Here is a 17,146-nt window from a genome sequence, read left to right as displayed (position 1 = left end):
CAACCAACCGTCTGTATACTGGCATAATCGAATGAAACGACGGCAGACGACCTTGTCGTCTACTTCCACCAGTACCTCGGGATAAATATTTAAGCACTTCGAATGGCGACGCAAGTCCATGGAAATCAAAATGCAAACTCGTCCATAACTGTGTGATCGAAAACCTCAGTCCTTGGGTATTGAACGACTCGTGCCTGGCAATGGAAAGCCTCATACTTATTTTATGCCGTCGCCAACTGCCTTTTTCCGAAGCAATTCCTGATACAGTTCATACAAGTAATAAGCTATAGCTTAGATTTTAATTTGGGTTAGGATATGCTAATTTCTACATCTGCCTCAGCACTTGCTGAGTTATTTCGAGGACGTCTGATTGTATTTGCCCTGTCATGGTCATGATCTGCTACATCTTTGTCAAGCATCAAAGGTAGATCATCGGTTCTCGTATACTCATCGATGTATGGCGTGAGTCCGAGAATCTTTGTGGCCATATCAACGTTGTCTAGAAAGGATTCGATTTCGTTTCCATCGTGGAGTTGATGGAACAGTGTTTCCATCCTCAGTTTGGGCATTCGTCATTGGCCGTATGGGAACCCATAAAACAAACCTGTTGCTGACTATGGGTTAACTATATTAACCAAGGATCGGATGTACGTGATTGCAACATCGACCGATGATCAAACGTGTTATAATGTCATCAAAGATACAACAAAAACATTAACAATGCTTCCATCGAAATCTTTTCCAACATCGACTACGCCTCTAACATCTAAGATTCGGATGCAAGCAAATACAATCTGGTGCTGTACGACGATGTGACGCTCGTGAATCAAATCAATCCCGAACTGTCACTTTCACGATGTCTGCACAAAATCACGGACGTGATGTTTTTGACTAAAACTCAAAGTGATCCATGACTACTGCAACAAACTGATAATACTTCATGGCACTGAGGCGCATGCCTTTGGAAATGTCCATTAGACCTGGTGCACTGCCGACCACATATCGGAGGAATTTGTGACATGTTTGTTCAGCTTAGCTTGAATCCGTTAGGTTTCTCACGAATTATTTGACTACTGGTGGGACAAGGATTTATCATGAGGGTCTGGATACGAATGTGTCTAATGCGGACGCGTCCATTTAACAAACAATCCAATAAAAATAAAAAATATCGGCAGCGATACCATAAAATCGTACGAAAGACGACGCACAGAAGCCGCTCGTTTAAAATGAATTCAAAAAGTAACCGAAGGCAACAAAAATGACCAAAATATGTTACCGTCGGGCCAGATCGCGGGAGAAGATTTCACTGCTGGGTTTGAACAAACATTTATGTCACTTATTAAGTGCAACACAGAAATTCCGGAACGTATCGAGGATATTAAAAAGGCTACAAAGACCAAAGTGGAGCAAGTAGGAGCGCTTACGGGAAGAGAAAATGCTGTGGGCCAAGTTCGTAAGATAAGCTATGCACCGATGCTATCAAAACAAGCCGATAGAGCAAATGCGGAGACAACTACGTGTTTGCCAGAAATATCAGATGAACTCAACGAAGTACCTCTTCCACCTCCTGGATACAGGTCAATGATGGGAACACGAGAAGAAAATTTTAATGAAAAAGGTCGTCATTAGTGTGATTCTTAAATTATCCACCCCTTACACAGTGGAAAGATTTAGCGATTAAAACACCATCACAGAACATAAGAAAGATCGGCACCAAGTAGGTAGACAGAGAACTTACTGGATATAAAACAGCCTCTCTGGTGAGCTGTATAGTGAATATAAAGACATATTTTGATGTGGCTAAATTTGGAAATAAGTGATGAAGCAAAGTATATCATGAGTTATTTTATGAGAAAGCCGTAGGGGAAGCATCAATATATGGTGCTTTAAAAACTGAAACTGAGACAGAAGAATATACGCACCTCAAAGAAAAGGTTTATCTCCAAAAGCAAAAATGCAACGAAACAATCTTGCCAAAACAACGGAACAACAATAACAACCAGTACTTGAATCTCATACGTTGGAAGAACGGCTTGACTAACAGGCATTAAGGTTGTCACAGCAATCGTTACCAAGACGCACACCAACAAAGCATCAATAAAGAAACAAAGGAGATGGCCTTGGGGTGGTTGGACCCCGTGCACTGTATGATCCTCAAGGAAATACTCATGGGATCAGTTCGTGCGGGCAACAATTACCACAAAGTTATCCATGAAGCCACGTTGATTTCTCACCGATTGCTCATTGAACATGTCATGGATAGAGACACGTACCATGCGCTAATGCACGGAATTGTTGAAAATATTCACGAAATGTACAACACCGATGATGTGTTCTCAAACAATTGAGACGGTGCGTGTTCTACGTCAAATCTATGCATCAATGCAGATACTTGTAAATAAAGCCCTTAACGTGACTCCGTTGATTATAATCTTATTTACAAAACAAAACTAATAAAAGTGACTTTTTCTGTACCTGTTCCTACTAGGGACCCACATACATATGAGATCGAACTACCATCGTTGTGAGTATACTATAGTTGGCCCAGTATCTGATCCTAACCGTTTGGTGGTCTGCCCCAGAATGACACATTTGTGTTTTGAGCAGACAGTGGCGTGACCTGGCATACGATCGAACTTTGCTTGGACGAGAAATACATAGAACAGATCAATGATCAAATTCGACAAAGAATGTCGGAGGTCACGAAGACTTCTAAATTTATATAGGTGATTATACGTCCACACTCAGTTGTGTCATTGCCATCGAATCTTAAACGTATGAGCTGGATATTGCACGGTCCTGCCTAAGGTTAGTGTTAGGATGGCATTTCTGAATTCCAGAGGATGAACGATTCGTGCCTGCGGGATACCTTTTAGCCCTTTAGACACAATTTAATTTAACCTGTTACGGCAGCAGATGCAGTTATGAGATCAGGTCCGACACGATAGGCGTAGTTGCACCGGGATACATTTTGTTTGGGCTTTCAACCACCGTGGAACCAGGTGAGATCTCAATCACGCCCGCGGCAGCATGTCATAATAAATGGCTGACTCATATTCGTTTTTTCCTTCTTGTAGATCCGCGGAGTGTAAGAATGACGATACAACTACACACTACAGATCGGTTAAGTATATATTAACAACAACACGGATGGTCGTGCGTGGACATGTGAAGCCCACGCTCTTAATTCACACGCAAATACCCGTGGACATGACCTATTACGGAACTGGGCTAGCCTTGTTTATGGAGTATTTGCGAGTGCAACAAAATCCCTCACAGCTCTGACCTCGTGCGCTGCAAATTTCACCAAGCAAGTGCCCATGAGGGTCGTGGATAATGTTAAAGGTGCCGCTGTGAATTGATTAATTGGATTTGCATGGACTCAGACGATTCGCGATCGAATAGGGCGATTAGTCACACAAGTTGCATCACAAACGGCTCCGGTTACATTTTCATTGACTGAATCAATGCCGCCATTAGTGAGTAACACCATGAACTAGGCAGCTCACAAAGGATGTCAGACTCAAGGAGTTCCAGTCTAGCAGAAGGGAATGGATTGGCACGGTATGAAAGAAAATCGATACTCTATAAACCTTGGCTCAGGTGAATGAGGCATGTGATCCAATAATTAAAATAGGGGCGCCTATTCTGTTGGATCGAAGCAATGTAGACTTTCATTATTATTCCTATCCAGCCAGAGACCAAAATCAGTTCAAGTACAAGGAACGATACCTCTAGTTTTATCCTTCCCTGCGAGGCATTTTAGAAGTGGAGGGAAAAGTCGTGCGCGAGAGCAGTGCCAATTATTATGCCAATGTCCAAGTGGGGTTTGTTAACAATGTCATTATGGCGCATTTTAACAGTGCACGTTACTCCGTCAAAGGAAAGGAAATTGAATCCATTCTAGACAAAGTGGATTTGGCCACAACGCTTCTCGGACTGTACCGATACAGAGATTACAAGAGAACTGCTGGACAAATCTTGATGTTTGTCAAAGATGCAACTGATCACGCATATCAGTGAGCACACACAATCAGACAAAATGCTGCTGAAGATGTTGATGCAGACGTGGAAATTTTAGCATTTCCTAACCCAAATTTCGATCTTGGATTTGCACAGCGTCAAGCACAACTTCGTGGAAATTCGTTACGATTTTGGTGTTATTCCTCTCAGTTAGTTATTTGATTTCTCAGATATGTTCGCAAGATAATATTTGGAGCCAAACACACGAACAGACTGTTTCGTAAAATCAACTCTAACGATGCCATTTGTTTCGAATAAGTTGTGCTAGGTGCATTAAATTTGTGGATGCCCGTTTTTACTGAGCAAAAAGTCCCGCCTCTTATCGTTTATGGACTCAGGAAACTATACAAATGCTGTCGTTTCCCGAACGTACCACAAACGCACACGAGCCCATTGGTATTTTGAGGCAGTTTACCTGACAAATAAGAACCCAGCATGGTCTTTCTGCACTAAAGCACGAGCCCTGGGCGTTACAACTTGCAGCGCGAGATAATAACGAGGCACAAAAATGGCATTTGACAACTTAGAAGTTAATGAGGTCTCTTTGCTGTTAAATGGTCATCAGAACCTTCGAAAGAAAGTCGGCTTGGTTATTGAGAAGCCAATGAAACTGCACTAGGCATATCACAATATGTACAAGGACCAGCATGAAAACGTCAACTCGGTCCTGAAAATTTCTCAACAAGACTTTTGCTCATTGTACCCGATTGATAAATTTTTACTGGAACATCTAGTGTGGTTCGGGCCCATGTATTGTCGTGCACCTGTCGATGACGCTAGTGTGTTAATTATAAATACTCTGGTGTGACACCTTTTGACAAGACATCGTTGTTGGTGGGTGCTGGTGGCCGAATGAGAGTGGGTCATGCACCTGTGGAAAATTCGTAATTGAACGTGTTTAGTATTAGAAAAATAGTTTTTCGTTGCTACTCAACTACACTAATATAACGAAGAATATATATATATATATATATATATATATATATATATATATATATATATATATATATAAACATATAACGTTTAACTAAGATTTAGTTATAACTGACATAATTTTTTCTTCTCTAAACTTATTACAAGTTCCTCCCAATATTTTTCTAATACTTAGTTAAATAAATCCTGAAATCTTGCGTGCGTATTTACACATAACCACACACACATACGCACGCACATTGCGCTTATCGAGATGTATACTAATCTGTATGTAAGTATTGCGCTTCATATCTTCAGGAATTATGAAGTCCTGAAACTTTCAATATCGATTACACACTATATAAACGGTATTAGCATAGCTTATATGTATCCATATGTTAAAAATAGGTTCTGTATTTCGAATGTGAAAAATTAAATGTATTTTTACTACTCGATTTATGTTCCATGTTTTAATTTGCCTGATATCGAGCTTTGTGGAAACATAATTTGCCTGATATCGAGCTGTGTGGAAACATAATTTGCAAGCATGGGAAATTTTAAGTCAGTTTAGTAATTTCATTTATGCCTTTACTCAGTCTTTGATTTTAAGGATAACAGAGTGGATCTGTATGTTGAACGCAATAGAATGTACATATTACGTCCATTTCATAAATTGAGAACTTATGTGTGAATCATGCGAACAACCGCCAGATTATATTTATCCTAAGAATTGTCAGTTTTCATCATTAAAAGTATAACTAAATTTTTTTGAATTTTTAATTATTTCTCTTAGCAGTCTTTTAAAAGAACGGCATAACTATACTATGCCAACTACTACTACTAAAAATAACTGATCTAATGCGACTTACGGCTTGTACAATATGCCCATTGAGGTTTATGGTTTGTACAATCTAACCCAATGCGGAGTATGGGTTGTACAATGTGCCGATTGAGGTTTATTGTCTGTACAATATATCCAATGCGGATTATGGGTTGTACAATGTGCCCACTGAGGTTTATGGTTTGTACAATATATCCGATGTGGAGTATGGGTTGTACAATGTGCCCAACACGGTGTACGGGTTGTACAATATACCCAATGCGCTCACGTACTCATTTTGCACTACTGGAGACAGGAGGCACAGTGGCTCAGTGATCAGTATGTGGGACTCGTGACTGAAAGGATGCGAGTTGAATCCCAACCTAGAATTAGCCAAGATGTGTCGTCGGGCATGGCATATTTTTTTTTAATTGCCTAATCAAACCTGTACATTTCTGCTTTAGGATATGAAATCAAATATTTTATACGATTAGCAAATCACGCACACACGATCACTCTCACACACACACACATACACACACATTTTGAATAGTTTAAACTGGAGTCTACAGAGTCAAATTTCACGCCGGGGGCGACTAGTCTCGATATGTGCCTAAAAAGTAAATTAAACAAAATCAAAGTAAAAAAAGTGATAGCAGTGTTAGAACTACTCCATTGCAAGTGCGTGTATTTAATTTACCTTAATGATTTAATATATATTAATATTTGAAATTTAAAGCTCAAATTCATGTGAATTAACCTGGGCTTTTAGTAAAACATAATAAATTCTATTTATATTTTTATAAAAATAAAAATAACCAAAAATGTTTATCTTAGAATAATTTATTTTTAAATTTCATTAGTTTCCTGTTCTCAGTAAAATATTATCAAATTACATCATCTTTGTAATATTTTACAAGTAATGCCTCTTTCCGAAAATTTAACTAACATTCCAGATGCATTTAAGGAATGACCATATTTTTAAAAAACACTTAGATATAACATGCATACCAAATATATACTATGCTCATGACAATAAAAGTCTTGGGGACACTAACGTGTCATACACTTATTAAAGGTAACAAAACATTCACACACAAACAAATACTTACAGTTTAATTTGAAAGAGTTTAAATTTACCTATTGTAGCATAATTCATTGCACTGCATTCTCTTCATATACTTGACAGAATACAATTACCACTGCCCTGTCCACTAAAACTTCATTAGAATTTTTGGACAGATACACGAATGAAATATTAAACTTGCAGCTCAGTTCAGTGTGAACTATTTTTTATGACCTTATCACATATTATCCGTCATTTAGTAGTCTTATATAAACGTAGAAAGCATGTTCATTATAAGTGATTTACTAAGTCAAACAGTTCTTAACTGTTTTAATGAATATGATCGTGATATGATATGGACAATGTTAAGTATATTTTGCTATGTAAATATTGCTGTATAAATTTTAAAAGGTATTCAACAAACTTCCTATATGTGTATTTGACATAATAAAATCCAATGTATCAAACCTTTTGAATTAATTGTCATTGCTTATATATACAATTAAAAATTAATTATTAGATAAAATAAGATGGCATTGTTTTTACTACTATGATCTCAAATGACTTGCAAACTTATGGTTGTTACATGCGGGTTCATAGAGCACAAAAGTACCAAGTAGGGGCCATACAACTTTATATAAAATAAAACTAAAATCTACACAAAAACTAAATGCCAGTGTTGCTTACCATACCAAACCCCACTACATAACTGCCTGCTCTACCACTCTGCTCTTGTTTTTGTAAAGGTCAGAGATAAGGGATTTTTCATTATTTTAACAGCTGCGCCTTATCCAAGGGCATGTACTGCTTCTGGCTTAGTTAGCCATGTGAAGCTAAACAACAGAACCGAATATGTTGACAGTTTCTGGTATCAAATATCCAGAGTGCTGGGATTAATGTTCCGGCCAAATGTCACAACTAACATCTATAATCTGATACAGGCACTGAGAGTGAAATCATACTGATAACACCTCCCTTCTTAAGTGCAAACTTTATTTTTTGATACAGTATTTTTAACAAAATAATTTGCTGGCTTGGTACATCAACAAAATTATAAAACTTGCATAAAGCTTTGAGCCACTACTATTAACTTCAGTATAAAAAAAGTCTTAAATTCCATCAGTGACCATCCAGCTTATGGGAAATCCAACAAATTGATGAGCGCCTCCCTCAAAAATCTGTAGCCATTTTTTTTTTTGGTCTGCACCTTTCCCCTTGCTGCTCAACAACTTTATTGTGAATTACTTTAAATGACACATACATTTTTTAAAAAAAACTACTGAGGCCGCAATTAAAAATATCTTTGTTTCCCCTTACCCTACCCAACAATTTGAAGTTGGGTAGGTAGGTAGGCTAATAATTTTTTTTTCTCATGAAATTCATGACACTATAAACTGACACATAGGAAACAGAAAAACGATAAATTCAACTTTAATAATAATACTGAAATACAGTAACTCATGAACTGAAATACAGTAACTTGTGAACAAGTTTAAAATGTTTTATAGACTAGATTAGTTTTTGATAAGGGCTATTCCAATAAAAATACTCCCTGCAGGCATTGGCCAGGGTACCAATTTAACAGATTTACTCAAATTTTGAAACATATATTAAATGAGAGTAATTTCAATGAAATATAAAGATACACATGTAAAGGTGCAAGAAGTGTTTTTTTCCGAGTTTTTGAGGAGTGTTGGGTTAAGGTAGATATTTGCTGGAATAACCCTTAGTATTTTTTCTGACTAGGTCAAATGTATAAAAATGTTTTAAAATAATTAATAAAAGTATTTTAAAAGTCTTGAGTATTCTTTCTGACTAGTATCATTGGGTTCAATATATAATGAGACTTAACGTATTTGCAAGACCTGTCAAAGTGCACAAATATAAAGTTAGACATTGAATAGTGTCTCAAATATGCAGAAACATGTCAATAAAGTAATGTCAGAACACTAAATACATGTAGAAATCTAACTAACAAAAAAGAAACAAACAATGCAAAACATCATTTTAAATGTCACTAAGAGCTGCTGGTTAGTTTTTAACTGGGTTTCGTTTTGGAATGTCCTTTCCAGATGCTAAACATTGCTGGCACACTGGTAGAACAGTACGGAATCTTCCAGTCATTTCCTGGGATTTTTCTGCTCCTATGGCTCCACAATGAGCACAAATATCTGGTCTGCCAATGTTGCTGGCATAGTATGGGAATTCAATGTGTACAGCACAAGACAATTGTAGTCTTACAAACACTTTTCCCTGTAGGATGTCTCCTAAAATATATTAAATAGAACACCAATTATCCAAAATTGAACTTTAATGTCCGAAGGTGACTAGACATGATACACAACAAATAGCATATAGAACCTGAAACTAAATCTGTAAATAATTATCTTTATAAACACAGAGAAACTAGTATAAAAAGATAAATGAGCAACTTGGACTTCACTAAAAATTGGGAGCATGGACCAGGAAACAGGAATACTTGTAAAATAATATTCACATTAAAATTTTAGTGCAATGGCTAGTACTAAGAGAAAATCACAGTTAAAAAAAGCAATATCTGACATGAAAGAGCATTAAAAACTATCTGGGCTCTCTGACAGTGTCAGACATGATTCTAAATCAAGGTAAGAGTCAAACCGCATTCAGTATGTGAAGAGTGCATAGGTATATTTTTGAATAAAGTATTAAGGACTTGGATAAAAGTATAAAATATTAAATCATTAGAACTTACCATCAGGTGTGATAACAGAACCACAAGTATAGTCGTATTTCTCCAAAGTATGTGTCAAAGCTCTCTGGTCTCTTGCTGTTAGTTTCGTCTTAGCGTATATGCATCGTGGTTTTAGACACTCACAGCAGTTAACAGTTTGTCTAACATTCTGTCCCACAAGAATACTGTTTTTACAACCCTGTAAAAAGAAACATAAATATCATCACTTGTGTTTTAAGTGTTGTGTAGTGACATGCCCTCTATTTTGTAACTTATTATGTTACAAGGGGTTCTATTAAAGTTGCAGTTTCTTAAATAACTTTGTTATATACATGTGTTGTTATTATTGCACAATTTATAACTGTTAAATCAATACTTTATAAAACTTCTATATTTTAATAGATTTATGAACATCCTTACCTGTTGTTCTTGTGCCACAGCAGCTACAGTTTGCTTTAAACTAGACGGCCTGTCCTTATCTGTAGTTTCTTTACCAAGCAGTTCATCAAATGGCTTGTAATGCTGTCCAGTTATGTCTAATATGGGGTCTGGTAACCACGCCCATTCCCTCTCTGGAGTAGGACAGCAACCCTCATCATGACATCTTCTGATCTGAAAGGAGTAATGGCGTTCACGGCAGTGATCAGCTGTAATAAAATACCAAGAGACATGAAAATCTTTTATTTAATAGAAAGGGCTGACATGCAGGGACATTTAACACATCACTTTTGAAAATGAGCCAATAAGTTTAAACTAAGGACTAAATTATGTTTGAGTTATGTTTCATATGAAGAAAAAATGAGAAAATGCACAATGAACGGGTTCCTGGCATAATGTTTAAGAGTAGTGCCCTGGGCCATTAAATTAATATTTCAAAATAATTCCTGTCGACTTACAAAGACAATTTGTATGCAATGTTATTCTATTTTTAAAATTTGTGTATATCTGTAAATAGATCATGATTTATCTGTCAATGTTGAGTTTTTATAATGTAGAAGTCTAACAAATCGGGAGAGCTGCATGTCCACTTTCAGTTTGGAATTATAAAATGCTCTGACACTCACCCTTGAAATTACGGACAGACTGACAAGATATTGCAACTTCAACCCTGGCACTTTCTGAGTGTCGCAAGCAATAAAAATGTTCTGTAGATCTCTGTACTTACCAATAAATTTTTTCAGCTGTGTTGCATGGCTAAGTTGCTGCTGCTGATACTTTCCAACTTTGATGGCAGGGTCTAAAAGGGTCACTTCAGCTTCAGCCATTTCAACATCAGCATCCTCTGCTGCTTTAAATACTTTGAAAGACTTTTCCTTAAGTTGGACTCTCTCTGTTCTTGAGGACAGGGTTTTGATCATAGGTTGAACTGACTGTAGCCATTCTGTTTTAATTTGATTGTTTTTTCCAGCTTTTGTTCTGATTTCATTCATACTTCCGCATGTTTTCAGAATTGTTTCTACATCAGATGAGGCAAGCTCTCGTGCAAGTGCAGTGTTTTGGAAGGCAATGTTGAGAAGTGACATAATCCGCTCAGCCGGATTAGTCCAAGAGTGACCTGGTGCAGTTCTGCAGGCAACTAAGAATTCTAACCGGAGTCTTCTGAATAAAACAATCAATGACAAATTTACTGCTCCATATGTGACCCGATGGTCAGGACCACCATCTGTGTACATAAATAAAGCTGGTTTGTTCTCATTTTTAGCTTTCAGAATAGTTTCAAGCTCTACTATGTGACGGAAGGGGGTGCTTGCCTGGAAGATACTATCTTTGAATGTAACCGAGACTTGTCCCCTGTAGAATGTTTCTGTTGCATCACCTGGAATATCTACATCAAGTACGACAGAAGGAGTAAGTGAGCCTTTGCTCTGCACATCATGATCAAGACAGGAAAGTACTGAATTCATCGGAACTATGGATTTCTTCCCTCTTACCCCTGTTGAGGTGAAGAGATCAGGTTCTCCAAAGTCCAGCTTAGACTTGTCGTCCATACACACAAAATTACTAATGTCTCTAAATTGTGTTGCATATGCTCTACAATATTTAAAAAGAGCTGAACAGTAGTGATCATCTTGGTGTTGTGCACGAAGTTGCCTGGTCTGTACTTTCAATCTAATAGGTACTCTACCTTTGTATAACTTGGATACATTTTGATGTGCATTTTTTGGAACAAATGCTAGTAGGACTGATGACTCACTGGGAATATTGGTTCCTTCTGGTACTTTACTTTTCACCTGCTCTATCATATCCCTAACAGACAAAAAACGTGAAATATGCTCTGTATTGTGTCTCCTCTCATCTGCAGCAACCATGTCCTGAATCTCCTTTTCAAGGGTCTGAAAAAATACATCGAAAGTGTCATTAGGTCTACCCTAATTAAAGTGACGTAAATCTACCACAAGATCAGGATCAATCCCCAAAACAGAAAGACGTACTCGGTTATCTATTTCCTTATTTTGATCTGCTGAAGCATCATTTGTAAAGGTTGTGTAGATAGACCGCAAAATGTGTGGAGGTATAATGGTTCCAGCAATATTTCCGTAAGCATTGAAGAACTCCTGTCTCATTTGTCTTGTGTGATATTCAGGCAGTTTACTGCGTAAGCTGTGCAAAACTTGGTTGTCTCTCATAAACATTTCCGAAGAAGACACCCCATCTTCAGGAATTCTCCAGATAAAAGAAATCGCCCCAATCCCTCCACCAGGGTCGTACCTTAACATATGTACTGGTATGGTCAGACAAAGTTTCTCAAAATATCTAAATCGTTGTTCTGGCCCTTTAAATGGTTCATTTAAATGCAAATCTTCATCAAAGAAGAGAGGTTGAAACATTGCCATCTGAGATACCTGACCATCCAATCGACTGTAACATGGTAGGATTTCATCTTGTCTAGGACGATGTGCAATGGAGAGATTGGAATCAATCTGACGAACTGGATTCATTTGTAATTGTCGTGATATCTGTTTTTCATTTGCTTTTTCTAAATAATCTGCATAAGACTGTAAACATCCAGTTAAGGTTTCAATGTCACCTCTTATGGTCCAATGCTGTGTAAAAGGTCTTGAGATTAGCCTGAATAAACACTGGACTTGTAACTTCAGATCTTTTGCAGTAAGCTGTGGACGTTTTTGCTTCTTTCTTTTATAATCATTAGCACCATCAAACTTTAAAAACCTGTAAAAAAGGTAAGTTACAACAAAATTACTGAACAAGGATAATCAATCTCTGACAAATGTCACGGAAAAGTAAAGTAAGCAAAATGGAGGTTACTACATGTACATAATGGAGAAATTGACAACCGCAATGGTCCTGACTTTGTACAGGCTTAAATGAAACCGTGGAAGGTTGAACCAGATTTTATGGTGCTATAAAACCACCCTCTTCCATCGCAATATTAGGGTTGGGTAGCAACACAAAAGAAATAAAAAAGTCAAGTGTTCAACCAATTTTTTAAATCTTATGACATTGAACCTTTATTTTAATCAGCTTACCAAATATTAAAAAGTCTATGTCATATTTTCCTTTAACGTGAGATAGTATTGCTTGCTCAGTTTTATCATTGAAAATCAAAAAAAAAAAAAAAACTATGGACATTAAGACACTTACTATATTAAATTTCTCTAGAATTATGTGTTGCAGGAATGTTTGTAATAAATATACATTGAATAAAGATTAATCTTTTACTTCAATTTAATATTATCAAAGATAAACACCTCTCCGGGATGTGCTTGATTCTTGTCAGGTGGGCCGCTCTCTCTTCTATTGTGGACATGTTGCCACTTATGTACCACAAAGCATTTACTAGCACCAGGACTTGTTCAGATATACTCTGGTGGGACATGCTTCCAGGAAATTTGTCTCCACATTCTATCATATCTTTGACTATGCCGTTAAACAACTCATCTTTAGCTGAAAAAATGGAATAAAAAAAAACTTTCACTGAGATGGAATGGCCAGCTTTACTGATAGATAATATTAAATGAGATATGAGATGTGGAATAAGTGTACATGGCACACAAAAAACAGACAGCAGTCTTCAATGTGACACCAGTTACTGTTGGCTGTCTTGCAATCGTGCCCCATGGCAGATAAAATTCAAAACCTTGAATCTAATATCAACAAACGGATTGTCTTTAATGTTTTTATTGTCTGCTTTTGTTTTGTATGTTATATATGTATAGTTTTTGCTATATTGTGTATGCTCTGTGTTTATTGTCGGTCAAAGCTTAAACATTTGTACTTGACAAACAGACTTTAAATATATTATTAGGAAGGCAGTAAAAATTCTAGAAAGATTGCAGTTGTCAGAGGGTGCATGAATTCATTTCTAATAACTGTCAGACAGATGTTTGAAAATAACATTATTTCATATAAAAAAAATTGTTTATACCAGTGAAACGCTCAGCATTTGTGTCCTTAAGTTGTGGTAGCTTTGTTGCCACGGAAGTAGACATTAAAACAGAAAAGGCAGTCCGTGCAGGTGGTGCTTGTTGATTTTCTGTACTAGTAGTAGTTGAGGAAACATCATCCAACCCAACACTTTCATCACGGGTCACCGTAAATGTAACATATTTCAGTCGCTGATTAAACTCTTTCACCACATGCAGACCTTCGTGAAGGTCTGGATGAAAAGTCATCGTTCCATCCAGTTTGTCTGATAAACTGACGTTCAGTACATCTGCTTTATGAGGGAGAAAGTCTGTATCATTGGTAATGTCGTGATATACATCATCCCATGTACACTCCGTTGAGTATTCTAGTATTCTGTTGTTACAAATTTTTTTGTTTGATTTCCCGCATTTCGCGATTACGCTTACACATATAATGAAATCTTCTTCGTATTTTCTTTTGCCGGCCATGCCGGTCATGATGCTTTTCCTATCTAATTTAAACACCTTGCAACAAACGTTTTTCGCGCGCTAGTGACATCGATTTTGTTGACTGCATGAAAATACGGATCGCACAACGAAACGAAACGAAAAAACGAACTTTTGAACAAAACGAAAAAAAAAAAAAATACTATCGCAAATTTTTCAAAAAATTTTTTTCAGTCGGCGGATTTTAAGAGGGTCGGTCGGGTAAGGGGAAACAAACTTAATTTTAATTTTGGCCTGAGATACCTTTCTACAAGATGAATTCTAATCAAAGACAGGACTACCCGAAGTGCTCGTTGGACATTATATGCGTTGAAGTTTCCCCAGTCTTCTTAATCCAAAAGGCGGCAGGTGACGCTAGTAATAACGGTAACTGTTAAAAAATGTAGTTCATAATCATAACCTCAGCGGACTCGACTCATTACATAAACACATATAACAATTGTTGCAAAATTAGGAAAGGATAGTAAGCCCCGTCATCCAGAGCACCCCTCGATCCAACCTCAAGGCCCGGTTGACTTCTGACTTCTGTGCTAAAGTATGCAAAACATCAACACGAGTCTGTGTTACTTAAAGAGGAACCTATCCACCAAGTGTCATAACTGTAGATTACATAAAACTAAAGTGTGGACGGATGCACAGACGCCAGACGGCAAATGGGTCACTATTTATGCGACCTGGAAAAAAGTTGTTGAATTAAGAGTCCCTTTATATTTCACCAAATAGATGTTTGCCCTCTGGTTGCCCCCCCCCCCCCACACACACACACACATACACACACATCCCCATTCTGGTTAGGAATATAAAACCCCGAAAATAAATGTAATCTAATCATCTACAAAATTATTGTAATCTCCATTTTACTGATAATCAAGAGCTTTAGTATTTAAAACCCCCACCAAAAATATCGATAGAAAAATCACGTGCCAGCATCTTCAACTTACAAGTAAGTCTTGAATCTCTATTATTAATTCATAACAAAATTAAAAATGTATATTTACCTCATTATGACATTCTTTTCAGCTTTGCAGGCATTATTTTTTGCGTGTATGAATATCTTTTGTTGATCAAGCTTCTTATCCATTCATCAAGGGTCGACTTTTTGCAAGTTAGCTAAAAGTCGCGTGATGTGGGGTGACAAGATGAACATAAATAAAGGTATCTCCCAGTCTCCCAGTATTAATAGCGGAATAAAAGTATATAATGGAATACATACCGGAAGAAAAGTCCTTACCGGAATAATAGTGTAATTTAAGATTTAAATTTTATGCAATTTTAAGCGAAATTGGGTAGTGCTTGCAACTCAAGTACTTGCAGTCAATATTTAATTTAAATTACATATTGGTTGCAGTAGGTACAGTTTAACGACTTGCTTAAAAATCGGACATTTAGTGCATTTTATGGGAAAGATGAAGTCTGTGGGAAAATCACACGCTGTATTAACAAAATATTAAAATTAAAAGCAAACCTGAAGTGTCCACAAAAAAATTGTTACATTGCATTAACACAAACAAGACAAGGTCTGTTTGAAAAAAAATCTCCGTATAATTGTTTGATTACATTATATTCACGTAATTACGTTTATGCCTGTGTTTATTCCGGCAAGTATATTTATTACGGTTAATCTAGTGCATGCATGGCTAGATAAACTCAAATACAACATGGTAATACTACGTGGACGCTTTTGATAACATTCATAACGATACCTCACGCAGACTTCATAAATTATGGGCAGATAAATGAAGCGAATTTTATAACAAAAGAGTCTCAGAGTGGCTTCAAAAGCATAACATTGACCTGTAGATCACACAGAATCCCATCATAGCAGACCTCGTCGAGAGGTTTGACAGAGAACAGGTTCACCAGCGATAACACCCACCGATACTAAGATGTTTTGCCAGATATCGTTGACCAGTACAATCGTACATGGCACCGCAAGAAGTAAAATAACTCCCACAGAAGCATACTCAATAAACCAAACAACAGTAGATCACAGATGCCTTTTTTGAGATCTAAATTTAAGGTTAGTGACCAAGTAAGAATCAGTAGACAAAAAAAGCTATCTTCGAAAACGGATACACCCCTAACTAGGCCGAAGACGTCCTCGTTGTCGATACCGTTAAAAAACCGTCCCGGTCACCCACACACTCAAAGATTCATCAGAAGATCCCATCCATCGGTCTTTTTACGAACATGAATTACAAAAAACAAAACAAGATCTCTTCAAAGTCGAAAACGTTATCTCTACCAAATGTTAAACATATCTTGTCAAATGGTTTGGTTATCCAGAACAATTCAAATCGTGTATTCCAACGGCATCTTTGACACCATTGGCACGTGCGGATCCGACGACAAACCTTCTGAAATAATCTTATCATACTCCTCAATTATGTTTTGTCAGATACCGTCTTTAATTTCGCTGCATGTTCGTGAAGACCCAACGCCTCAAATATACGCTTAAACACATACTCACATTTCATAAATTTGACGCGACCCACCAACTGACTTTGTGTTACCTTATTCGGCCAATAATAACACTGATCTCGCTGCGACGCTAGATTAAAACGCTTTAGCACTATCTTTATGTAATACTGCTGACAGTACAGTTGCACCGGACGCTGATGACTATAACTACGCCTCATCCACTCCTCGTTCTCATAATCGTCATCGCTCTCCTCACAATACAACGTCTCAGGACCATAACTCAAATCCTTATTCTCATACGCTATAGTACGCTTCAACCA

General features: G+C 37.1%; 2 protein-coding genes across 2 annotated transcripts; both read right to left on the bottom strand.

Annotated features, from left to right (window-relative positions):
* Window positions 1-8,236: 8,236 nt before the first annotated feature.
* LOC149798512 (uncharacterized) lies at window positions 8,237-11,916 on the bottom strand. The gene is made up of 4 exons (XM_089957316.1): window positions 10,697-11,916; window positions 9,952-10,178; window positions 9,553-9,730; window positions 8,237-9,088 (listed from the first exon to the last, which is right to left on the bottom strand). Exons 1-4 carry the CDS (start codon window positions 11,838-11,840, stop codon window positions 8,853-8,855), a joined length of 1,785 nt encoding a protein of 594 aa, XP_089813442.1. The 5' UTR covers window positions 11,841-11,916; the 3' UTR covers window positions 8,237-8,852.
* A 781-nt stretch (window positions 11,917-12,697) lies between these two features.
* LOC149798511 (uncharacterized) lies at window positions 12,698-14,396 on the bottom strand. Its single transcript, XM_089957317.1, has 2 exons — window positions 13,919-14,396; window positions 12,698-13,437 (listed from the first exon to the last, which is right to left on the bottom strand). The coding sequence occupies exons 1-2, from the start codon at window positions 14,394-14,396 to the stop codon at window positions 13,214-13,216; spliced, it is 702 nt and encodes a 233-aa protein (XP_089813443.1). The 3' UTR covers window positions 12,698-13,213.
* Between the last annotated feature and the right edge of the window lie 2,750 nt (window positions 14,397-17,146).

The sequence above is a fragment of the Sinohyriopsis cumingii genome, chromosome 5 (genome assembly GCF_028554795.1).
Source record: "Sinohyriopsis cumingii isolate HCF-2022 chromosome 5, ASM2855479v2, whole genome shotgun sequence".
NCBI classification, from domain to species: domain Eukaryota; kingdom Metazoa; phylum Mollusca; class Bivalvia; order Unionida; family Unionidae; genus Sinohyriopsis; species Sinohyriopsis cumingii.
Note: the sequence above shows the minus strand (reverse complement) of the source record. Positions and strands in the feature narration are given on the sequence as shown.